The 25,923-nt window shown below is 39.6% G+C and overlaps 1 protein-coding gene across 1 annotated transcript; it reads right to left on the bottom strand.

The window, feature by feature from the left end:
* Window positions 1–512: 512 nt before the first annotated feature.
* Window positions 513–24,762, bottom strand: Oseg5 (intraflagellar transport protein Oseg5). The gene is made up of 13 exons (XM_089631073.1): window positions 24,668–24,762; window positions 24,418–24,591; window positions 23,342–23,448; window positions 22,652–22,830; window positions 22,171–22,260; window positions 21,082–21,219; window positions 20,697–20,821; window positions 20,129–20,377; window positions 10,436–10,599; window positions 8,494–8,703; window positions 5,478–5,613; window positions 4,460–4,613; window positions 513–671 (listed from the first exon to the last, which is right to left on the bottom strand). The coding sequence occupies exons 1-13, from the start codon at window positions 24,760–24,762 to the stop codon at window positions 513–515; spliced, it is 1,980 nt and encodes a 659-aa protein (XP_089487199.1).
* Window positions 24,763–25,923: the final 1,161 nt, after the last annotated feature.

Genomic DNA, 25,923 nt, shown 5'->3' with positions numbered 1-25,923 from the left:
TTCTCTCCTACATGTAAAGCAGTTTATGCGCATAATAGTAAAGTGATTAACAACATTAAATTATTTTGCTTTAACTATGTAAAGTGACTAGAAATTCATTTGCAGGTAACATGCTCCAACACAAAATCCTGGCACTAGCTATTGGGACTTAATCCTTATAAATATTATTGTAGAACCCTCGAACTTTCGTTAACTTTCACTTCAAATAATGATGGATTCTAAAACATAAAAGAATATGCGCCCTTGAGGTGTTTTTGCACAAAAACGGCGCTATAAAAGTCATCCAGGTATTATTATTATTATTATGTACATTTCAAACATTCATAAAGTATTGAAATTATGAAAACATTACATAAGAACATTCATTATTCCGCACTTATGAATTAAGTCCATTGTAATAATCAATTGGGTTGATTAAAATACAATGCTATACAATTATAAATCACTAAGGTCAAATTTTCTAGCACGAGCAAAATATGTAAATTCATTATTGATTTTGTATATGTAAGTAACTAAGCAATTGTTTTTACCTTCAGTTGTTGAATAAATTCGACTTGATGCGGTTGCTTGATGATTGCAAAGGCTTCTTCAGCCACCTCCAGTTCCCTGTGCTCCCAGGCCAGGGCGGCCAAGCAGGCCCACAGGGACTCGTCTTTAACTATGCGGCAAATCTAAAAGCAAAACTTCTTATTTTTTGTGAACTTCTTAAGGGGGTTTAACTGTATTATATATTATTTATGTTTTTATGGACTGTTGTCCATTAGTAACATTACATCATATGAAAAGGAAAAAAAATAGAAACGAAGGAGTAAGGATAGTATGTACATATACTAGTGGCGCTCCCAGGATTTTGTCTTGGGGGGACCGGCAGTTAAAAAAATTAAAATATGCAATGCATTATTATTAATTTTTATTCAATGAAAGCCATACATGTTATCCAGATATGTACGTATGTGGAAAAAAAAAGATAATTTAAAAAAGTTAAGATGCGTAATTAGAGATCTGGAGATTTCACATCTTTTGAATACCTATCGCACGAGAATCCCAACTGCCATATTGCCACTAACATTATTTGAATCATCTTTTTCTCTCTCTTGATATATCACTTTAAATGCGTTTGTCAGACGTAATTAGATTTTGACTGGTGAGAAACATTAGCACACGAGAAAATTCTTCTATCTTCGCAAAGCGCAGTCCGTTTACGAAATTTTTCCACCGTGAGGTGGTAGAATCCAATGACTGGTGATACATATAAGAATAGACAAAATTCTTTGATCCTTGCAAGGTGCAGTCCGTTTCTGTAATTTTCCGGCTGCAAGGTGCAGTCCGTAATAATTGTGAGAAAAAGCTTGCTCATGAATTACACAACCTAATGCACAGTGCTTAGCCAGTACTTACCAGTTGTGGTAATTAAAAATCACTGCAAGCATTACACATGCATAAAATGTTATACCTCTTATACTACATGTATATATACATATATATATTTTTTTTGGGGTCCCGTTCCCCTGGGTGTGCCACCAACATAGATGAATTATCAGCCACTGGAATGACAGCCACACGGTGGCTGCAGGTAAGTAATTTTTTATGAATTAAACCCTAGGTGCACCACCAACATACACATGAATACCATGCGAGTAATAGCTACATGGCTGTAGGTAGGTGATTTTTATGAATTAAAATTAATTTATTTTGAACTTCCCGCAATCAGCTAGTACGTTTGTCACTAGCTTGATTAAGCTTCTATCGAATACCAAAATATGTCGCTAATGTTCCTCTCGTGGAATATTCCAGATAATTAATTGCGTAGCTCATAATTAGTAGTGTTGATTGAAGAACAGCATTTCATTATGTCTGAGTCTATGGGAAGGGAAGGTTGAAATAGTTATTTATAATTTGAACTTGCGAATGAGATCGAAGTCTTTCCTACATTTTTCTATTTGTTAGTTCAGTGGAACCTCTCATAGCGAGTTTAATTCGTTCCAGAATCTTCCTTGTTATGTGAAACACTCGTTAAGCGAAACAATTTTTGTATACTCAATTTTTTTTTAACACATCTTCAAATAAAATTACATACTTATAAATTGTTAAGGTTCGCAACAACCTGGAATGCGATTTCGATTTGCAAAAAAACAAGAAAAAAATCGAAATAACTAGTATATTATTTATTTACAAAACATACGGAACAACATGTGCCATTAACATAGGTATAAAGTGTAAGAAAATATAAAAGGTAAGAGAAAAAAAAAGTTAAAATGATGTATCAATGAAATATAATAAATTATTTTCCATTGATGCCAATCTGTACAAACCCATAAATAACCGATATTATCAAATTACAGGTGACTTAAGTAGCGTAGGTATCTGTTTGTTGCCAGAATAACCACTATTAAGGGACAATATAAATGTAACACTAACAGATAATAATCAAGGCAGTTAAAAAAATACAAAGTTAGAGGCTTCACAAACATTATGAATTTATGACACATAATTCATTCTTTTTACTAGAAAGCTGTCTAGAGACATTTATTTTTTTCAATTTGGTGAAAATGTGACACAGCGTTATCATTGAATAAATTTGTATAATGCAATTTATTCTCAATGTACGATGCAAGAGTTTCCCATGCTTTCAGCATTTCGCATGTTGCTCTGCTACTTCCTCCTAATCCACCAACAAACTCTCCTCCATAACTTCTTGCCGTGAAACACAATGCATCTCCATAAGCTCTTATAATCTCTTATATCCACAAGACTGTGCTCTTCCACAAGCTCATCAATATGGTTGTTATCTGTATATGACTGTAGACTCCACGGGTTCTGTTTCAAACCCCTCTAAATCACATTCGACAATACTCTCTGGCCAAAACTTCTTCCAAGCAGAAGTGAGTCCTCTTGGTAACACCTTCTTACACCTTATCAATCATCTTGAGGCAAGAAGCGATGTCAAAGTGATCTTTCCAAAACTCTCTGAGAGTGAGACTTGTCCCTTCAGTCACCTCAAAACAACGCTCGAAGAGTGTTTCAGTGGAGATTTTTTTAAAGTTAGAAATAACATACTGGTCCATAGGCTGGAGTAATGGAATGGTGTTGCATATAATATCATAGCATTTATCTTCTTAATTTTTTCCTTGTTTTTGGGGATAGTGCCTTGTTCTGGCTTTTCAACGATTTATGGTGCTGCCAGACGCAAAGCTCACATCAAAAGTTAATGTACAGCGCATCATCTTTTCTACCGACACACGACGCTATCAAATATTTCTTCCTATGGTAGGAGAGGGGGTCAGTTGAATTCGAGAGCGGCCGAGGAACATAATTTCATCTGTCAAAGTGACAACTTTACTTACTGACAGCTTGAGCACGTTTTCGAATTGGATGATATTTGTCGCCTATTGCTGGATCTGTTGGACAGCTCATCCTCAGATGATGATGCCGCCAACTATATAATTATAAATGCTATTTATAAACTTTTTAGATTTTAAACAATCTGCGCGTAAATAGCGCATTTTCACATAACCTCTCCGTCGAATCAGGAAATTCGCAGTTCGCACGCCGATCGACGAAAGCGACATATAATAAATTATTGTAAAATAAGCTCAAGTCAAAGTCAAAGGGCGAAAATTTGTTTACTTCAAATTCAAATATTGATTATATTTATATTTTAAATATATGTTAAGTATGTTTGCCAAATAAAGTTTTTTTTTATGTTTCTAAATTTACTAGCACACATGACGATATGAGCTAACATAATAAATAAGAAATGCATTATTAGGCTGCTTATGTCATGGCTGTCAAAGGGAACACGGAACTTAGTCGGTAGCTCCGCAATTAAAATGACCCCCTCTCCTTTTTACGGCGGAGAGGGGGACGCATAACTTTTCAAATATCGCGTCGGGAGCGGTTACGTAAAATAAATTCGGTTAGCGAAGTTCAGAACCACACTTATAGCGCGTTATCTTTTTACGTGTGTCGGGTCTGTATGGGATTGTATGGCGAGCGCTATTGTGCTTTATATTATCTGTTGATGTGAGCTTTGCGTGTGGCAGCACCATTAACGTTTTATTTCCACAGTTACTTTTATTCTCTTATGGCTTTGTTCTTTTGATCTTTTCGTCGGGGACATTTTTGCAAGGGTTACTAAGCTTTGCACAAAAATAAATTACAAAAAAAGTCGGAACACAAGTTTGGAAAAATGTGTGTTCACATGCGACACTAACGTGCTAGCGGAACGAGTGCTAACGAGAGACTGATGCACTGGCTCGGAAGTACTGGCTCACAAGTGAGTGACGTGAAGGTGGGACTTGCCCTTTTGCGTCACTCGTTACGCGAAATGTCGCTCGTTAAGGGAGCATTTTCATCATCTGTTTCGCTCATTATAAAAATTACTCGTTATAGGAGGTGCTCGTTATGAGAGGTTGCACTGTATTGTATTAATATTGTTCTATTTATAAGTATTGCGTACCTTGAGGGCTCGGGACCACTGATTGGCTGCGACCTTCCGCACAAGCTGGGCAGGAAACGGAGATATGGCAATATGTAGCAGGGACCCATCTCCTCGCCTTACAACTACTCTGCCTTCTTCTATACTAACAAGGGTGGGGTTCTTGCCCAGATCACTGCGGTCAATACAATTACATTTTAATAGAATATAATATGCACACACCACACTGAGCGTATAGAATCCTATCTAAAGGCTGGTCTATAAGGTAGGACTTACATACGTTTTATTTGTCGTGCAAAACGGAAGACAAAACGTACGCTTTGTGAAGTAGTCATTGGATTTCATTCCGATTCAATAAGACATATATACTTTGGTGTCTATATGCTCTGTTTGACCTGGATAAGGATTTATCGAATCCAATAAAACGCACAATAAGTCCTAGTGTGTAAACCATCCTTTAGAGCAAATTCACTTTACATTGTGGTATATTTTGCCTCGGTAACTAAAAACACAGTGTCTTCCTCGAGACTCTCACAGTATTCCGTATGTGTGACATTTTCAAAATTGGAACAGATTTAGGTATATATCAAGGAAAGTATAAACATAATCTATTGAAACCAGGCAAGTAAAAAGTATCTGCCCAATATATTTTAACAGACAATTATTTTTATTCTACATCTGAAATGTGGTGTATCATTCTGTAGAAAAAAAAGAAAATTTCAAAAAGTAACAACTTTTTATATTTGCAAGTAAAGCTATATTCTGTTATTTTCATGGGTAAGAACAAGTAAAAGTTTCATACAAATAAAGCAAGAGAAAAATTTGGCACAATTTTTTGAATTAAATAATAATTATTATTAATTGCAAATAATAATAAAATATTAATGTAAGGAAATTAATTAATGACCGAATAACGAGGCTCTCAGTTATTAACGGGCAATGAGTTCTGAAACCAAACCAGATGCAGAGAGATTGTTTGGTAGTCAATTAGCCATTAGGCGCACCCACTGAAATATAAATAATAAGGATTTATTTATACCTTACGTCTCTGTGGATTGTAGTTAGAGATAGAAACGCCGGTGCTCTGGGACATCCGAAAATAGTCAGCCTGCCTTCTTGCAGAGCTACCAACACAGCTGCATCTTCACACCAACAGATCCCACCTACTTGGACAGCTGGTACAAATAATCATAAAATCATTCTCCCAGGTAAAAAAAAAATTATATTTTGAGGATGTCAATATACATAATTTTACGTTACACGGACACAAATTGACTACAGAGATTGAACTGTGTTCCTTTTTAAACAAGTTTTATGTTTAGTGAAAAGGCGAGTATTATAATTACAATACATTACTATTTAGCTGCCATGTTCACATCATTGATTGGGGTTTGGATGGTTTGTGTTGGAGTTGGGTGTAGTCCTTTTTTACCGACAATTTTTTTACACACATACATACGAGGGAACGTTTTTAATTCGCGGAATGTGGGGTAAGGAGTGGAAATAAAAATCTAAATTTATTTTTCCTTTTCAATATATCCACCAGCTACCCTAATACATTTTTCGGATCTTTCAATTAACTTATGTATACCCTCAAAAAAAGAAGATTTGTCTTTGTCTAAAAAATACGCCGAAACTGCATCCTTCACTTCTTCATCACTTGAAAACTTTTTCCCACTAAGTTCTTTTTTCAAGTTTGGAAAAAGGTAATAATCACTGGGAGCCAGGTCAGGACTGTAGGATGGATGTGGTGAAATTTCCAAGCCCATCTTCTGCAGGGCAGCCATAGCCAATGCGTACGATCGATTATTAATATGAGAGTATGGAATGTATCGGCAGCATCTCCTATCCTCTTCCTATTTTCCTTTTCCTATCCTCTTCCTATTTTCCTCTTCCTCTCCCCTTCCTTTAACACCAAATTAATTTTAAGAAACTAAAACTTCATTTCTAATGCACTTTAACATAAGAAACTTCTGTGGCTTGACTACAATTAACTTGTTTATTTATATCTATCACTGCATATTATATAAAAGCTGTTTGTTTCTTACAAAATAAATAAATAGCAACACGGCTCTTGTGAACAGGAGCGTTGTCGTGCAGAAGGAGGACACCTTTGGTCAATTTTCCCCTTCTTTTCTCCTTGATGGCTTCCTTTAATTGCTCTAGTATTGAAGCGTAGTAAACTCCGGTTTCCACAAAAGACTGTCGCCATGATTTTCCCAGCTGATTGTAACACCTTAAACTTCTTGGGTGGTGGTGTGCCTTTCTTGTGCCACTGCATAGAGTCCTGTTTAGACTCAGGTTCATAATGATAAACCCAATTTTCATCACCAGTAACAATTTGAGCCAACACTCCATCTTTGTATTCCCAACAGAGGTCCAAAAATGCACTAGAACACTCCACGCGCTGTTGTTTTTGAGGCGGCGTGAGCATTATCGGAACCTATCTTGCGCATCTTGCGACTTTAGTCATGCCAAGATGGTCGTGAAGAATTTTGAAAATGGTTGTATCTGATACTCCAACCACATCTGCGAGCTGTTTCTTCTTTAGTCGGGCATCTTCTATTATGTATTAATATTTCGACTTTTTTAATAATTTCCGGAGTGGTCACCTCGATAGGCCTTCCTGGCCGTGGGTCGTCTTCAAGCGACTCACTGCCTTGTTTAAAGAGGGTATGCCACTTGTAAACCATAGTCTTACTTGGATAAGAGTCCCCATACACAGATGACATCTCTTCCAGTATGATCTGAACTGATTTTCCTTGCTTGGTAAGGAATTTTATAACAGCACGGAACTAGATTTCCTTCATATTCACAATTCTCCCTTTGATTGACTTGTTTGGTCGACGATCGCTCAAAGACTAATGACCTTATTACGATAAAACCCGGTATTTATACTAATAATGAGTTGCTCAATTAGTACCCAATTCAGCGACACCCCCACTAATCATCTACCTACCCAATCCGCGAACTTAATTACGCCCCCTCGTATGTATCTAAAAAAAATGTCATATTTATGTACCTACATCTAAATTTACATATCGGCTTTGTAAGTTCAATGCCGTCTTATATAAGACAATATAAGTCAATAATTTCAAAATACTTTTTTTTGACGCTTTCTGTTGAACAAAACAATTGATTGGTGCTTTCAGATTTTGAAATTGATCAAAGTCACAGACATAGGAATTAATAGACGAGAAGATAATGGCGAGGGGTAAAATCAACTGTTGAAGAACGAAGGGAGTAAGGCTGACTGTGATTCGTCAATAAATCAATCTGACAGTAAATAGGCATCTCGCATTATAATATCACCATTTACTTCTTAAAAGTAAAATCTGCTTTTGAATGAATAGACATTTTTACATGGGAGCGCAAATTACTTGCCACGTTATGAACAAATTTGCGAAGTCCAAATTCGGCAAAAAGATTCGGTTCTATTTTCAGAGTCGAATATTTCGTTTAAGTATTTAGTTAAGACACTTTTATAAATGTTCATAATTTACTTCCCAACAACCAACCAGCTTTGTGTTTCGCGTCCAGACGTTTCTCGGTGTGATAGTATATGTTTCTAAAACTGATCTATATTATACGATGTGAATATGCTTAAAATAAAGTAAAATAATGCTTATATATGGAATGTAATACGACAATTGGGTTTATTCTCTTTTTCACATCTATTTTTACAAGTTTTCATAGTACAAGTCAACATTTTGCCGTGTTATTTCGTAAAATGAACCGATGATGCCTCGACCATAGTTCGCACAAGAATGATGACGTCACGTTTTCAAATTTCACTTGAGGCCATACGCGAGCACAGCCGGCTCCAATGGAACCGGTATGGGGAGTGGGGATAATACGCTTTTAATTACTTAGGGCAGGTCTACTAATATTCATATGTCTATGATCAAAGTCAATAAAACAAATAAATCGTTGTAAGTAACCAAGCAAGGATGTGTTAGTTATCTCTAGAGAGTTTTTTGTACCTCCTGAACATTTCTATAAATGGTTCTTCCGCAGTATTACACCGACATGATTTTTTTTTAACATTTACCTACCTAATTTGTGAAATTTTATTTTCGATTCTTTTACAGAAGCTATGTAGAGATCCTTGTTGAAGTCAACGAGGGCAAGCTGCCTCTCAGCGGGGGGACCAGATTGGTTGAGATAAATTTCAGAAATGGACATTGAATGGGTCACCGTTGTGATGGTGTGGTCTGTAGAACTGCGCACAGCAAGGCCAGTCGGAAGGTCAAACATATGGACAACTGAAAATAAATTATTATGATTTAACTTAGTCGAAAACACTATTATTGCAAAAATCTTCTGGCTATAGGGCTCAACAATAATATATATACACTTTACTAGAGGTAGATTGCAAGCAAAATAAGGTGTGCACATGTTTTTCCATGCGCAGAAACAGCGTAATTTATAGTTCGCTAGCATTCGTTTGTGGCTTGCAATCAGAGATGTGCAAAATGGGTACCCAAAACCATTTGAAATGCAAAATGGAAATGGGTCAAAACTTTTCCATTTGAAAATGCAAAATGCAAAATGGTTTTTAGAAAAGCATTTCAAATGCAAAATACCTATTTTCAAAATGCATTGAAAATGCAAAATGGTTTCTCAGGTCAAACAATTAAAATAATTATAGAATTTTTAAACAATTTTGTCATTTAACAATGGACATCAATGTAGAACATATTACATGATGGTAAATCCAAAAACACCACGACTACAGATTATGAAACCACAAAAAATTTGCACGGGACTAATGTTGCCAACGTAAAAACATAGAAACTGCTATCTAACATTTAATACTGCAGCGTCATGGCCATGTTCAGTATTTGAATCAGTATTTTTTGTAATGGTATCACTCAATTGCCACGGTTCCTACCAGGGAGCAACTTGACAAATGTAAATTATCTCTCATAGTGAGGTTGAGGACCGACTGATATTTGGGGTTGATGAGTGGAGAAAGTAGGAAGAATGTTGCAAAATGCATTTAAAATGGAAAATGCATTGAGAAAAGCATTTGAAATGCAAAATGCAAAATGGTTTTTAGAAAAGCATTTAAAATGCAAAATGGAAAATACCCATTTTGCATTTCCATTTGAAATGGATTTATTTGAAATAAAGCACATCTCTGCTTGCCATGCAGCACTCAACTCCTGCACCGTGCTTTGTTGCGGATGATGGTAGGACGAACTTTGTTTTTGGTCAAATTATAGACTAATGCAAGAAAACTCTTTATGTAAAGGAGTGCAAGAGGATGCTTGCCCCAATCTTCTTATGAAATGGAAGGTTTAGTGGTGGTTTTAGAGACTCTGACATAATTTCATAGATTTGCATAATATCATGATCCTGAATAGTAAATATTTTTTGTAACTTATCTTTTGAGATGAAGTCGTCTCCTACAATAAAATTTCATGTTTTTTATGAATGTATGATATTAATTAGAGTATGCTGAGGACATGAGAACTTTTTGAATTTATGGAAAATACTGAATAAGCCATCGAAATGTTGATATTTGTGGCCTGGCGAAAAGCTTGTGACATTTCAGTACATGCACGGCGGTACTGCAGCACTGCCATTTGAATTATGAATTCTACTGAATCGTGTCTCATATGACGTCACGAAACACCATTGCACATGTTTCACCCATGTTCACCTTGAAAGTGCGTAACTACATAATTTTTGGAGATATCGAAAAACTAATTTTACTGTCTATATATTTTCAAAATGGAAATCTTAGCTAGCAGAGGAATAGAGCCCATGACATCTCGGTAGGAACCCGATGCTTTTGTCCACTCAGCTACTAACTGGTCTAAAAATTGCACTGGTATTAACGAAAAATTGCATTGGATTGTGTAATTATTAGAGTTTTATGGGAAGAGGTCTAAAATTGACCATCTCGGAATGTGCCAATGAAATTCAGCCAAATGATCCTTTGAATCAGTGAACATACATAGTAACGTTGAGGTGATTTGACAATCTTACGTTTAGGATCATTTTGATCGACAACAGCCATTATATCAGGTCCCAGCGAAATGGAGTTCTTGGCCAGAATGTCCAGTCTCATGGAGCCCCAGCGAGGACTTGCGATGAGCCGGCCCAGGTAGCTGTACACATTCACACTGGAGCGTTCCACTAAACAGAAACACCTGAATAGGACAATAATATGTTATTTACATTGTTGCTTTAACCATAAATAAAATAATCAAGTAGATATGGCATGGGAGCGTGCTGACTGTCGCTTCAACTCTTTCCATAGCCATTTTTCAGTAAAACAAATGTAAATATTTTAGAATAATGTTTCAGAAATGGATTTATTTGTATGACAAAAGGTTACTTCATGGACTTCAATATGTGCCCGGCATTGCTTGGTGTTGTGAATGGTTTGGAGTAAGGTTATGAGTTTGTAAATTCTAGTGTACCGGAAAACTGAGTGCATTTTTAAGGTGGAAATAATATGAATCCTATAATTTCTATACCCGCTATATACGATTTTTTGACAGAATGATCTGAGTATGACATCTTGTTCATATGTTTGCAAGCAACAAGAGGAGCCTAAAATTGAGTTTCAAAACCCTCCTTATCACGACCAAAAACCATGTGAAAACTGCGAGTGAGAAACCAAATCCGCTATATCATACAGAAAGTTACTATCAAAACGCGCTATATCGGATTCAAGCAATCACAAGAAGTTATTTTGCCAAAATACAATATGGCCGCCGCTCTGACGTGTGTCAAAATGATCTACGCGTGTGTTTCTAAACCCGCCATGTTGGCTCAGTTGACTTTCAAAAGCCTCTTTATCACGAAGTGAGTATCAAAATCCGCTTTATCCATTTTATTTATCGAAATTACTTAATTATTGCTAGACATATATAGAAAAATAAATGCTTTTCGAAATTTTATTACTCCAATTCATTATATAAAAAATTGTAATGCAATTACTTATGTACGCTAGAGATGTGACAGTTTTTTGCGGTTTTCTCCAAATCAATGAAAGTTGATATAGCGGGTATAGAAATTACACGACTCATATTACCGTAAAGAATTTTAAAAGTTTACAGACTTCCTTGACTTCTTCTACTATTTACTTCCATGTCATACAATCTCCTTACACCCCTTTCTTCGTTATGTCACATTTTATTACACATAAGTATTTAATTCATTTCATCACTCTGTGGCTTCCTCGGTAGTTTCAGAAATAATAAAAGTATTTTAAGTTATCAGTTTAAGCGTAGGGAGTGTGGCGAACCCATCGCTCAGGGAGTGGAAACACGACCTGCAATAGCCATCCCAAGCTAAGGTGTGAGATACCGTGCTCAGGGCTGAATGACACTGGGGAACAGTGTCACGAACGGTTCCTCCGAGACACAAGGTCGCATCTCGGAGTATACAGACCTTACCCCAGCATTCGGGGCTCTGCTGGGGTGGACCTTTTATTTCCCTAGATACTCGTGGGACCAAATATGGACTGTAAAAACAAAAACCAAAACAACACTGACGAGGGACCTTTAAGGAACCTAGGGGGAGTGGAAGGAGGAGTTGAGGCCGCCTCGGTGGACTCATCCCTCTTGGGGCCTTTGAGGAACCAAGAGGAAGTGGAGAGGAGAGATGGGACCACCCTGGTGGACTCTTCCCTTGAGGGGCCCTCTGGGAACCATAAAGAAGGACCTCCGACGGACGCAACACGGCGGGATCCCCCAGGGGATCCAGACGTGGAAATGCAGGGACCATCAGGGGACCTGGAAAATAACTTCTTTAAGAACCCCCGACTCCAACTGGGGCCCTCGGGGAACCAGCGGAGAGGGGGGGACTTAAAGAAGAGACTCACTCCAACAACCACCGCTGAGGAAGACAAGGTAAAGTCCCTGTCAGACGATGTGAAGAAAATTCACATCAGTGGGAAGAAACTCAGTGGGGCTGCGAGGAGAAAACTCAAAAGAGAGAAGCAGGGGCGGCAGGAAGGAAACCGGGAACAACCAGGGACTGTAAAAGTCCGCTGGGGACAACCAGGGACCTCGAAGGCCGGAACCAGGCAAGGCAAACCAGGGACAGACCGGAAGCTAACGGGGACCGCAGAAGGTAACCGGGAGCAACCTGGAACGCCCGGGGAAAAGAAGGCTGGGAAGAGGAGAAGAACCTCACCAGAACCCAAACCCTTGGGGCTTTCACCGGGAAATTCCAGGAAAAAGCCCCGAGGAATTCTCACCTCTGCTACCTATGCGGAAGCCGCTGGAAATAAAATTCGAGTGGCTGTAGTACATAGGAACAGAGAGGAAGAATTTACAAAAGAGCAGGAGGCCCTCGTGAGTGAGGCGGCCGCGGATCTGATTTTGAGCATCCCAAAGGGGCAGTTCAAACCCAGATTCGACGAATGCTTCACTCAGAGGGGCGTCCTGAAAATGACCTGCTCCGACAAGGAGTCAGAGACATGGCTGAGGGAGATGGTGCCGACCATACGGAAATGGCAGGGCTGCGACCTGGAGGTGGTGGGGTTGCAGGAACTGCCAAAGTACGTAAAGGTTATGGCAGTAATCCCCGAAAATGGAGCAGTAAGCACCGATAGGTTGCTACAACTGCTGGAGAACCAGACTCCCCGGCTACACACAAAAAAATGGATCGTCCACGACTCGATCAGGGATAAGAACATGTATCGCCTGATCATGAGTGTGGACGAGGAAAGTGTGAAGGTGCTGAGGGAGATGGGGATGACGGCGCATGTCGGGATAAGGAAGGCCACTTTCACGGTGCGCTCTCCTAACACCGAGGAGCGTAAATAGGAGGAATGACTTAAGGATTAGGCAGTAATGGCTAAAAACTTACAGTTCATTCAAATAAACTTGCACCGCAGTCCGGCAGCGACTGCAGTGCTTAGCAGTAGAGTCACTCGGGACAGTGTGGACGTCGCGCTGATCCAAGAACCCTGGACTTATAGGGGGAAGGTCAGAGGACTAAACATGAACCAAGGTCTAATCTATTATAACGAGTCGGGGGACAGACCCAGGGCCTGTATTCTCATCAGAGGGATACCTGGCACACTGCTACCCGAACACTGCAGTAGGGACTTAGTGGCTGTGAAGCTACAGGTCACGCTGGACCAAAGAAGCAGGGAAGTAGTTGTGGCATCAGCATACATGCCCTATGACTCTGTGGAACCACCACCCTCAAGGGAAATAACGAGACTCGTCCAAGACTGCAGGGAGAAGGGTAGGGAACTGATACTCGGAGCAGATGCTAACTCGCACCACACTGTGTGGGGGAGTACGGACATCAACAAACGAGGACAGGACCTCCTGGAATACCTGATGACAGTGAACCTTGAGATTCTTAATAGAGGTAGGGAACCCACCTTCGTTATAAGTAACAGACAGGAGGTGATAGACCTCACCCTAGGAACATTAAGAGTCTCAGGATGGAGAGTATCGGACGAACCATCCCTGTCGGACCACCGACACATACAATTTAAACTAGAGGGAGAAACAAGCAAAACGGGGACCGATACATATAGGAACCCAAAAGCAACTGACTGGACTAGATACTCGGAGGAACTAAATATAGGAATGACAAGATTCCCAGCTAAATACGGCTGCCCCGAAGAAATTGAGGACGCAGTAGAAGTACTGAGGGACTCAATGATAAGGGCATACGAAAATAGCTGCCCTCTGAAGACAAGTACCAGGGACAAAACACCGTGGTGGAGCAGAAGACTGCAGGAGCTACGGAAAATAGTAAGGCAAGCTTTCAACAAGGCCAAAAAGTCAGGAAACTGGGATGCCCACAAGCAATACCAGAAAGAGTACAAGGTGGCAATCCAGAAAGCCAAAACATGCTCCTGGGAGAAATACTGTGGGGAGGTGGAAACCATCCCACAGACTGCAAGAATCCAAAAAATTCTTGCAAAAGACCCAGGGGCAGCAAAAGGCCCATTCAAAAAAGCTGATGGAGGATATACCAACAGTTGGGAGGAGGAGTTGGAGGTACTGCTGGGGAAACATTTTCCCGGCTACAAAAAGTTAGAAGCAGATGATACCGGTCCACCACCAGCCCGAGTTACACGGGAAGGTAAGGACTGGGACACTGCGGCTAAAATAGTTACTCCCTCCAGAGTTAAATGGGCAATCAGAGGGTTTGACCCTTTTAAAAGCGCAGGAGAGGATGGAATCTTTCCGGCACTTCTACAGAGGGGCCTAGATACAATCCTACTTCCGGTGACGAAGATCCTGAGGGCATGCTGTGCCCTCGGATACATCCCCATACCATGGCGGAAGACAAGGGTAGTGTTCATACCCAAACCGGGGAGAGCTGACTACGACCAACCAGGTGCATTCCGCCCAATTAGCCTCACCTCATTTCTTCTGAAGACAATGGAGAGGCTAATGGACAGGCACATAAGGGACGGGGCACTGAAAGAGAAGCCCCTCCACGAGTTACAGTTTGCTTACCAAGCAGGTAAGTCAGTTGACGCGGCACTGCACAGGTTGGTGTACAAACTGGAGCAGGCACAAGCGACTGGGGAACTGGCGGTAGGGCTATTCCTGGATATAGAGGGAGCATTTAACTGCACCACTATTAAATCCATTGATGAAGCGGCAGAAAGACATGGACTCGACAAAACCACCAGAAGGTGGCTGAGGAACATGCTCTCAGGCCGGATACTTACGGTGACAAGGGGTGAGGTAAGCATCAAAGTGCTGGTGACACGAGGGTGTCCACAGGGAGGGGTCTTATCACCCTTGCTGTGGAGCCTGGTGGTGGACAACCTCATCCGGAAACTCAACAACAGGGGCCTATATACGCAAGGGTATGCGGATGACATTGCAACCATAATAAGGTGTTGGGATGCAGACACAACCCGAGGCCTTATACAGTCAACACTGGCAACAGTGGAAGAATGGTGTGAAGAAACAGGACTGTCAGTCAACCCAGACAAGACAGAACTAGTAATCTTTACGCGTAAAAGGAAACTAGAAGGATGGAGCAATCCAACCTTCTATGGAAAGGAATTAGAACCCTCTGACACGGTTAAGTACCTCGGAGTCATCATAGATGCCAAACTGAGCTGGAAAAACCAGGTGGAAACTGTAGGCAGAAAGGCCTGTGCTCTGATGTGGGCAACTAGGCGAATCTGCGGCAGAACGTGGGGTCTCAAACCTAAAATGATGCAATGGCTTTACACAGCCGTTGTAAAACCAAGGATCATGCACGCAGCCCTGGTCTGGTGGAGGAGAACAACACTGAAAACAGTGATGGTCACACTCAATCACATACAGGGACTTGCATGCAGAAGCATCACAGGAGCCATGAGAACCACTCCAATACTAGCCATGGGAGTGCTGCTGAACCTACCCCCACTAAACATAGAAATAGAGGGGGCGGCGATGGCGGCAGCCTACAGGTTACATTGCAATGGCCAATGGAGAGGAGAGTTGCCCAGAAACAGTCACACGGAGATAGGAATAAGACTGAGGGCAATTAGTCCGACGGCTGGGATGAAGCAGGACGGCAAACAAGCCGAATACTTCTTCGGACAGCTGTTTAAAGTGACGTACCCCACAAGGGAGGAATGGGACACGGTCCCAGGTCCAAACTCCAAACAGGAACTAATCTGGTTCACAGACGGGTCCAAGATGGAGGAAGGAACAGGGGCCGGGGTCTGTCTACAGGGATCTAAGAGGGAACTCAGTATACCTCTAGGAATGCACTGCACTGTGTTTCAAGCTGAGATGAAAGCCATCTTAGTCTGCGCACAGGAGAATATGAGTATCGGGTACAGAAATAAGAACATAAACATATGTTCTGATAGCCAGGCGGCCTTAATGGCACTGGAAAGTAACCGATGCGACTCCAGACTGGTGATGGAATGCAGGACTATCCTAATAGAACTGGCGACCATCAATAAAGTAACCCTGCTCTGGGTACCGGGACATAAAGGTATTGAGGGCAACGAGCGGGCTGACGAACTAGCAAGGAAAGGGGCGAAAGCACCACTTGTGGGATCTGAGCCGGCCGTAGGAGTAGCAGCTTGCCACACCAAACTACATATCAAGAGGTGGATCAAATCCCAACACTGGAAGGAATGGAAGAAGGCACCCGGAATGAGGCAATCTAAAGTACTCATAAACGGACCGGACCCTAACCGAACCAGGCAACTACTCGATATGGACAGAAACTCACTGAGGGAACTGGTAGGACTATTAACGGGACACTGCCATCTCAGGAGACACATGCAACTGTTGGGAGTGGAAAACACCAACATCTGTAGGAAATGTGAAGAGGAGGAAGAGACTCCAATTCACCTATGGTGCCAATGCCCCGCTCTGCTGGGAATAAGGCTCAGATACCTGGGAAGACACAGTGTGGAACCAGAAGACATCGCCACATATCCAATGACAGCCCTGGTGAACTTCATAAAAGGGACCGGGTTACTGGCAAGGGAATGAGGTAAAATGGGAGATAGTACAATGGGCCTATGGCCTAAGTGCTCGCGGGGAACGTAAGTAAACCGCCTCCGACTATAAAAAAAAAAAAAAAAAAAAAAAAAAAGTTATCAGTTTAGTGAGCTGCGTTTAACATGATTTCAAGTTGTAGCGGTACGCTACTACAATGTTATTCATGGTACATCGAATGCTGGACATCTGCCAGTGCAGGACGCAGTACATATATGTAGTACCTCCTAGAATTACATTGAAGCCGGCAGTGTATCTACTTGTGGTTGTGATGGTTTGAACAATCGCATAAATAAACGAAATGAATGTACTCCAAAAATTTTTTGTTTGGGCTAACAGATGGGATTTGTTGACAGGCGGGCTTGAAGTGCCATGTTCCCACGGGAAAGGAGCAGAGATCGATGAAACAGTCGAGTCTTGAACTTGGGTACGTTGACAGCCCCGAGAAATGGATACAAATCAGAAGTGTTGTGTGAAATTACAGTTAATTAGTGAATTCAAATGGTGTTAGAAAGCTTTGTTGTATATTGAATTAAAGTGAAATATTATTGAACCGGTGTTTGTGTGAAGTGAAAGTGGTTGGACCCAGTGAAAATACAATTAATAATAATGACAATAAAATAATTGGATAATTTGTAGAGCGCCGTTTTGTGAAAAATCACCCCAGGGGCGCTAAGGGTTGTGCGATCGCGATTATAATATAAAATGTGTTAAATTAAACGTGACTTCGTAAATATGTAGTTCAAACTAAATTACTTGTATTAAAAACATGAAAATAATAATAATAATGATTGCGTTGTAAAACAGAGATTAGGGAGGTACAATTGTATTTACAGAATTATTTAATTACCCTTTTATAGGCGTAGGGAGGAGGTCGAAAATTAAAGTGATTTAGCTATATAGTGTAACCAGGTAAGCTTCACGCTGAGAATGAGAGATGACTAACTGGGTGAGTTTTTTATATTATTTATTAAATTCCAGAGGACCCCTTTAAAAGACGGATACAACTAAGTTTACGACACCTGCCGCCCAAATAATGTTATCATTAAAAGGAATACCCTAGACGGATTGTCAATCAGCTGTGAGTGAGAGACAGGCCAATGACCTTTTCATATATAGGCCGAGAGGCGCGGTGTACAGTCAGTCAAAGGGGAAATTTTGCTAGCGTATGACCTCCCGAATTGAAAGCGATCGGATGCAACCAGACGGAACAAAATGAAAACTTTTCTTCTGTTATTTGACTTTCTAATTTAATATTTTTCATCTATTGTTTGACTTTCTAAGTTACGAATTGGGATGCACAAAAACAAATCTAGAGTCAAAAGAGGGAGATGGTAATCTCCGAAATAAAACTACCAACCGAACAACTTTTCTCAACAGGTACCTTTCGAGAGGTAGGCAGCCTCTTTAAATTAAATGCAAAAATCAAACCAATTATCCGTTTATACCTACCTGAGAGGATAGGTATTCAGTAGAAGTTACCCATACCTAATACACGAGGGTGCTAGTAACCTCATAAAATAAATACTGGAACCAAATATTAAAATACAGACAGTCCTCATCCTAAATTTGGCATTTCGAGTAGACCTTACATATATCTCACATGATAATTGGCTGAATGGGTAGGCACACAACCTATCGCTAAAGGCAGGCTAAATGTCGACAAGATCGTCGTGTGTTATCTATGTTATTGACCTAGAAAGGGATGTAAATCCCTGACGACGAGGGAGTTACAACGTTTTCTAGAGGTGGCACGTAACTTAGGACCTTACGTGTCACACTTTCGCGACTAGATTCGTGACAAGGGATGTCATGGTTTTCCCCTTCTACACTCAGTAAAGTAGATTTTCCTGGAGGTGTATGAGATTGGGGCAATTCTGAAATTGGTGATGAGACCTGGTTTTCTTTATTCTGGCGTGACGGTTGCCGATTCGGAACAAGGGGAGACCCGGCCGGTTGTGATATCCAGACACGCAGATATCGATCGCCTTGCTCAAATTATCATCCATCGGTTTTGTTTGGTAAAGAGGAGGAGCCAATCTTAACTTGAAAAAAAAATTCATTTCCTTTCCTCTCCTTCCCCTCCCAAAATATATACATGGATGGCGCCGACAACTAACACCATAAATTTATCGTATGTTCATCACACATACAAAATCTAACACTTTATTATACTCACATAACCCTATGACAGGTAGACTCACGTAGCTAGTTTGAAGAGCAGGCGACTCAGAAAAATAAGGTTTATGAGATGGCTTTAAAACACAGCGGTAATGGATTCAACTCACTCTATCTCAAAAGAACCAAGGGATACCACACATACATAGATAACTAGGTTTCTAAACCGAGAAACAAAAAACCAACACAACGTTCGGTGAAGCCTTTTTATACTGAACCGTCACGTGAAATGAGTACGTTCAAGGTCGTACGTCACGTAGACAAACTAGGATGTACACACTTGAAGGGGTGTGTAATAAAGAGAGAGGCAAGGGCTTGAAAGACGGCAGGGAGGACCTTCCTACCCCGGATATATACATAACCAAAGCCTTATGGAAAAGTTACCTATGGGACTTAAAGAAAATTTATCGTAGAAAGAAGAGAAGGAAAAAGTTTGAAGTAGAAAGGGCAGAACATTACATGGTCGGGAAGATTCTCAATTTTACCAGGCGCAAGTGTTCCCTATATAAAGCGGTTACGTCGCGGTACCAAGTCAATCAGTCCTATTCAAGCATCTAGCTGCAACTAAGGTGGCCAGTCAGCCCGCCCTGGGTGCTGACCCCCGCATCGCCGTGCACCCCACTGCACCATGCTAGGCTACGACTCCACAGGGCCACGGGTATGTACAGGAGTTCCCGATGTTGCCCGCGCTGCAAGCTCACCGCGCTCGCCGAATAGGTCCTATTTTATATTTCTCATTATCACATGTGGAAGACCAATGGTCTTCACCACCAGTGTTCATACAATACCTTCCTACACCTTTTAGCCCTGATATATATTTTTAAAATCTTATTTCCTTTACATAGGCCCTACCTTTGGCTGCCTATGGGAACGGAAAAAATAAAAAAATAAATTTCCTCAACCTTCTGTTAGAAAACAAAACCGAACAATCTTGAGCTTCAAGGCTGTATTATACTTTTGCATAATATTTTGTTCTGAGTGCACAATAGTACTAAACCATGCTGAAAGGGATCTATGAGAGTTTCACAGCAACAAATGTGATGAAACCACCAACCTTTCAGAAAGATGCAGCAAGCAGATGTTCCCTTCTTTAAGGTCAAATATGACAGGAGTGTTCCAACTGATGGAGGAATGGATGTAGCACTGTTTGGCTGTGACAGCCACAAGGTGACCGTGGCCCATGGCCATCTGGATGATGCGATTAGGAAAGTCCAGCTGGTCAGTGGTGTCACTGGCAATGTCCTTGATGGAGATGGTCTTACGGCCTGTCAGGATGCACGTGAAATTTTTCCAGTCCAATTGCCTAGAAACAGAATGTATTTTTTCTCACTTACCACTACCACTCTTCATCCCCAATATGTTTATTCGGTTCCATGATAACTCAACACAGTGACAATTCACTCTTTTTCAATTTAACACTTTTAAAAGGTGATATAAAGTCATTAGAAACGATGAAAAATTTTTTTTTTTAACCTAACCTACTTAACTTAGTTAATAAAGTTTTTGTTTCATCACTTTCCATGACTTTACATAACTTTTTAAAGGTGTGATGAATTATCATTGTGATGATTTATCCGGTCACTGTTTATTCAATGTTATTTGTTAAAATTTTGGTGTTTGACCTTTGAATAATGTGAGCGAACAAAACATGCCCGTTTGCACAGCCAGCTGCAACTTGTGTCCCATCCGATGACCAAGAAATACTCTGAATACTTCCAGTTGTTGGACGCTCCAAGCAATGGGACCACTGCAAAACGGAAATTCACTAAAAATACTACGCATACCAACATAAATTTTTGCATAAATATTTACATAACGAAACCCCTTTTCCATTAAGATCAACTGGAGTTTGGAAAAATTCATTTAACTGTCCAACAATAAGCAAAATAAGTATGTATAATGCCATATTGTCATGCAAAGTCATGTAGTAGTAGTGTGTAGTGACATAAATACTACCATGACTTACAACAGGTTAAGGAAAACACGCAGTGGCGAGGATCAACCTACCCCAGTGGAGTCACACAGCCTCAAGATATTGTATCCAGCAATGGCAAACAGATCTCCAGTGGGTGCCCAGCTCACTGACAGTATCGGGGTGTCATGTTTCATGCTGGTTGATAATTGCTGTCCAAACAGGTCCCAGGTCTGAAATAAAACATTTTATAATAATGAATACTATTGCAGGCATTACACAAAATAGTTTTCATGAGCACTAGAGGACTGAAAATAAATAAGGGTCTAATTTGCAATCCACTTATGTAACGTAGAAGTTTTCCCAGAGGCATTTTTCCCGTCCCTTCCAAATTTTCTCATAAACACCACAAGTAACATAGGGCGAAGTTACAGCTATTCTATCAGCAGTGAGACCATAATTTGATAGAATCATTGTACAGTGGGTTAAATTAACAAAAGTAAATGCCTCATTATTATCTTCATCATTTCGACCCCTCCATGTAAAATATTGTATCTTCAAAATCCTGATTGTTGAGGAAAGCAGTTTATAGTTTTTTTTGGTCATACAGCACAAAGGAGTTACAATAAATGACAATGTAAAAAAACCTGTTTACGTAGGAGAGGTTGATTTATCGAACATATTGTATTACTCTACTTTTGTACTACCATCTGTAGGATAAATCATTAATGTACACATGCGAGCTCTACGATTAACGCATATTGACTGATGTTCGGAATTCCCAGGCACTGCAGTGCCTCCTCAATGTTTACAGAAGGGCGAGTTCCAGGATTTATAGCTTTATTAAGAACCAGGATTGCAGGACTGGGGTGAAGGATAAACCAGTCCAGAAATATTCTCATCATAGAATCCCGTCTGTCTTCAGGATCGAGCATTGAAGACCATTGGAGAAAGATACTTGCTCCCACAATCTTAGATCCGATGGATTCCTGTGCTTCTTTGCTTTAATCTCATTTTAATTTTTAATCTATTTTTTTAATTTTATTTCTATTTTCTTAGTTTCATATTTAGCAGTTACTTTCAGTTATATACTTATACTCTCTATGGGATGTATGGGATTTCACTCACCTCCCCACATCCTGGAATAAAGATATTATTATTATGATTAAAGGTTATCGAGTCACCTTATAGACACCATCTTCAGCTCCAGAAAGGATGAGATTTTTATTGAAATTCCAATCTACCGAAAGGACTAAACCCTCATGAGCCTTCCACTGAAAAAAAGGACATTACATGAATATTACAAAATGGTGGGATAGAGTAGACAAAAACACAAAAGTAATCCATAACAGGTTCTGATGGGTATAATGTAATGTAATGTAAATTTGTCACTAGACGGCTCTACAATCTTTACATTGTAATGTTCGTGGTGATTATCGCCAATCAGTTTTTAACACAAACACACTTGAATTGCTTGTTTGAACGGCTGTCATAGCATGCTCATAACGGGTTGTGTTTTAGGTTGGCATTTTGCATGTAATGGTTAAACACGAACAATACGATTCACATTGAGATTGTGTGCAATCCATACAATTCTTATTACATTACATGATTAATTAAGTTACACATTAGGTGCGTCTGGCCATGCCATAAGACTTATGAAACCTGCAAGGTCCTTGTGTTGCCCTGCAAGTGTGTGAGCACCAGGCTGTTGGCATGAGCGTGCAGGACAGAGGAGCCCATGGGGCCCCAGCAAGCGCAGTGAACTGGGACTCCTGCGCTGGCCACCACCGACCTGGCCAAGCCACTACGAGACCACACCTTGAGAAGGCCATCCTCCCCGGCTGAAAACAAATCCATACTAAGATTATACAAAATAAATTTTTTAGTCAAGCAAAATACTTTTGGGCCGACAGTAGAAAATTTATCATACAGTTTTAAAATGATCATTCATCAATGAATGCTTGATGACAAGATATCAAAAATTATATTTAGTTATTACGATTAACTTATTGAAGTTTTAAAACCTAATTGTAATGTTTAATCATTGAAAATAAATCTCAATTTAAATATGAAAATACAATAAGACACCGAAAATAAAAAAGATAACAGCCACAGCTGGGATTTTGTGTATTCAGATCCTCTAGTCTTAACAGGACCAACACTCTACCAATTGAGCTACTGAGAACTAATTATATTTGGTCATTTTATCATTCTCAATGTGAAAAAGGGATATTGTTAATAATAATTCGTATGAGATCAATAAAAGTGATGGAATATAATTGTGGGCACCCTAGTGGAAGTAACCTAGAGGCAGATTTAAGAAGAGTTTTTAGTTTGGCTAAAAGTTTTAACCTGTGAGGAAGCCTGCACCGTCGGGACTCCACTGACCGGATAAACATGCTCCTTCGTGGGCATTCACAGACTTTTCAATTCTGCCATTTTGTGTTAGAATGTGAAACCTAATGATCGAAAAAAAATACAAATTGAAAAGTATTTAAATACCTACACAAATGATTAAATATTTTTTAGAAGTCATTCACTGTTCTTATTAAAGTACCCACCTACTTATTGTTTTGAGCAACAGTCAATGTTAAATTACTTAAATATTTATATTGACTACTTAGTTATTGCCGGTAAAGTTGTCGAATTCCGTCTCTTGCAGAGGTTCTTTAAAAAACAACACTTGATTTCAACCTAAATATCTAATGGAGACAACTATTTAAGTCGAGGGAGATAAAAACATGGGTAATTTTTGGATAGGGCCTGACACGCTTATTACGAATATTTTTTAGAAAAAAACTTTATATTCGCCTTAATTACTATAAAAGAAAACTTTTTGCATTTCGGGCGGCGGAAAATTATGAATTTAAATTTTCAATTGCGTTAACCAAAATTCACTTCGCGAATCGATGCGGCGGCAATCAGCTGCCATTAGGTACGTCACTGTTATGTTGGTATCCCTGATACATTGATTTGTATCACAAACCATGTTACACAAACCTAGCGTAGCCGGTAAACTAGTTGAAAACTGGGATGTTTTTCTTGCCTTGACGCGAGCAGGCGTTATTAAGGGGCACTTTCCTTTGTATCACAAACCATATTACACAAACCTCGGCATCCCACGAAGATAGCAACGGTCGTATTTAGCTCTTGTTAATGCATCAGTGATACCAACATAACAGTGCGTTCCTAATGGCGTCGCGTTGTCGCCACATCGATTCGCGAAGTGAATTTTGGTTTTATGCAATTGAAAATCAAAATGCATAATTTTCCGCCGCCCGAAATGCAAAAAGTTTTCTTTTATAGTAATTAAGGCGAATATAAAGTTTTTTTCTAAAAATTATTCGTAATAAGCGTGTCAGGCCCTATCCAAAATTTACCAAAACATGCACAGAATAGGAGGAATTCAATTTATATTATCATTTTACCTTCCATCCGCTGTTGTAAGCAAAATACTTTCTTGGGTTTGTTTATTTCCGCTGATGCCTGTTCCTAACTTGGGAAATAAGTGAATAGATGTTGGAAAAAAGCTCTCCGGCAACGAAGTAACAAGCATTGTTTCTCCAGTTACTAAATTCCATTTTAGTAGAGAATGGTCGTCACTGAAATGTATCAAATTATTAATTTATCGAATTATTATTATTTAGTATTATTCCATGAAATAAAGTTTTTTTTAACCTGCAGGAATATAATTCTTCTGGATTATTCCAGCCAACACAAGAGACAATATTTTTGTGTTTTGGCTCAGCTGAAAAAGATATTTTCAGCTTCATGATTTACTTTAATTTGAATAGGTTTGTTTCAATTTTTAACTTCCAAATCAAATGATTGTTTGCAAATATGTCAAAAAATGGTTTCCATGGCAACATGTTTGCCGTTGCCAGAAACGCGAGGTAAAAGTCCTCATATTTGATCATTCGAACAGATATTTTTCACTAACTGAAGTTTCCGGCGTTGTCCAGGCTTTAGTTTTTTACTCAGATGAAGACAGTGTCCTTCTTGTTTTGAAGTTCAAGTGTGCAAAACTTCATCAATCTTGATATAAACCTATAGATTTGGATATCTTTCTCTCAAATATTATTTAAAATGAATGCTGTAGAAATGAGATGATCGTAAATCCTGTATTTGTCTAGGATAACTTGAAACCTGTAAATTTGATTGTCTTAAAACGGGAATCCTTCCTAGTTGGACAGTCAAAAGCATAAAATGTAATCAATTTTATAAAATAAAAAAAAAATCGTGTGAGAAATGTAAAGATCTCTCATGTAAGCGTAATGAGTAAGATCAAGAAAAGGTCGCGTAGATGGTTTGGGAATATAGAACGAACGAACGAAGAAAGGAGTGTAAGAAGAATATATGAAACGAATTTGACTAGTAGAAGAAGTCGGGGATGCCCGACGAAGACATCAATGATGATGATAAAGTGAATCAGATACTTGAGTCGGGCCCATAGACATATGAATATTAGTAGACCTGCCCTAAGTGATTAAAAGCGTATTATCCCCACTCCCCATACCGGTTCCATTGGAGCCGGCTGTGCTCGCGTATGGCCTCAAGTGAAATTTGAAAACGTGACGTCATCATTCTTGTGCGAACTATGGTCGAGGCATCATTGGTTCATTTTACGAAATAACACGGCAAAATGTTGACTTGTGATATGAAAACTTGTAAAAATAGATGTGAAAAAGAGAATAAACCCAATTGTCGTATTACATTCAATATATAAGCATTATTTTACTTTATTTTAAGCATATTCACATCGTATAATATGAATCAGTTGTAGAAACATATACTATCACATCGAGAAACGTCTGGACGCGAAACACAAAGCTGGTTGGTTGCTGGGAAGTAAATTATGAACATTTATAAAAGTGTCTTAACTAAATACTTAAACGAAATATTCGACTCTGAAAATAGAAGAAATTTTTTGCTGA

This window comes from Hesperophylax consimilis, chromosome 4, assembly GCF_061612785.1.
Source record: "Hesperophylax consimilis isolate HC1 chromosome 4, BYU_Hcon_1.0, whole genome shotgun sequence".
NCBI classification, from domain to species: Eukaryota; Metazoa; Arthropoda; class Insecta; order Trichoptera; family Limnephilidae; genus Hesperophylax; species Hesperophylax consimilis.
Note: the sequence above shows the minus strand (reverse complement) of the source record. Positions and strands in the feature narration are given on the sequence as shown.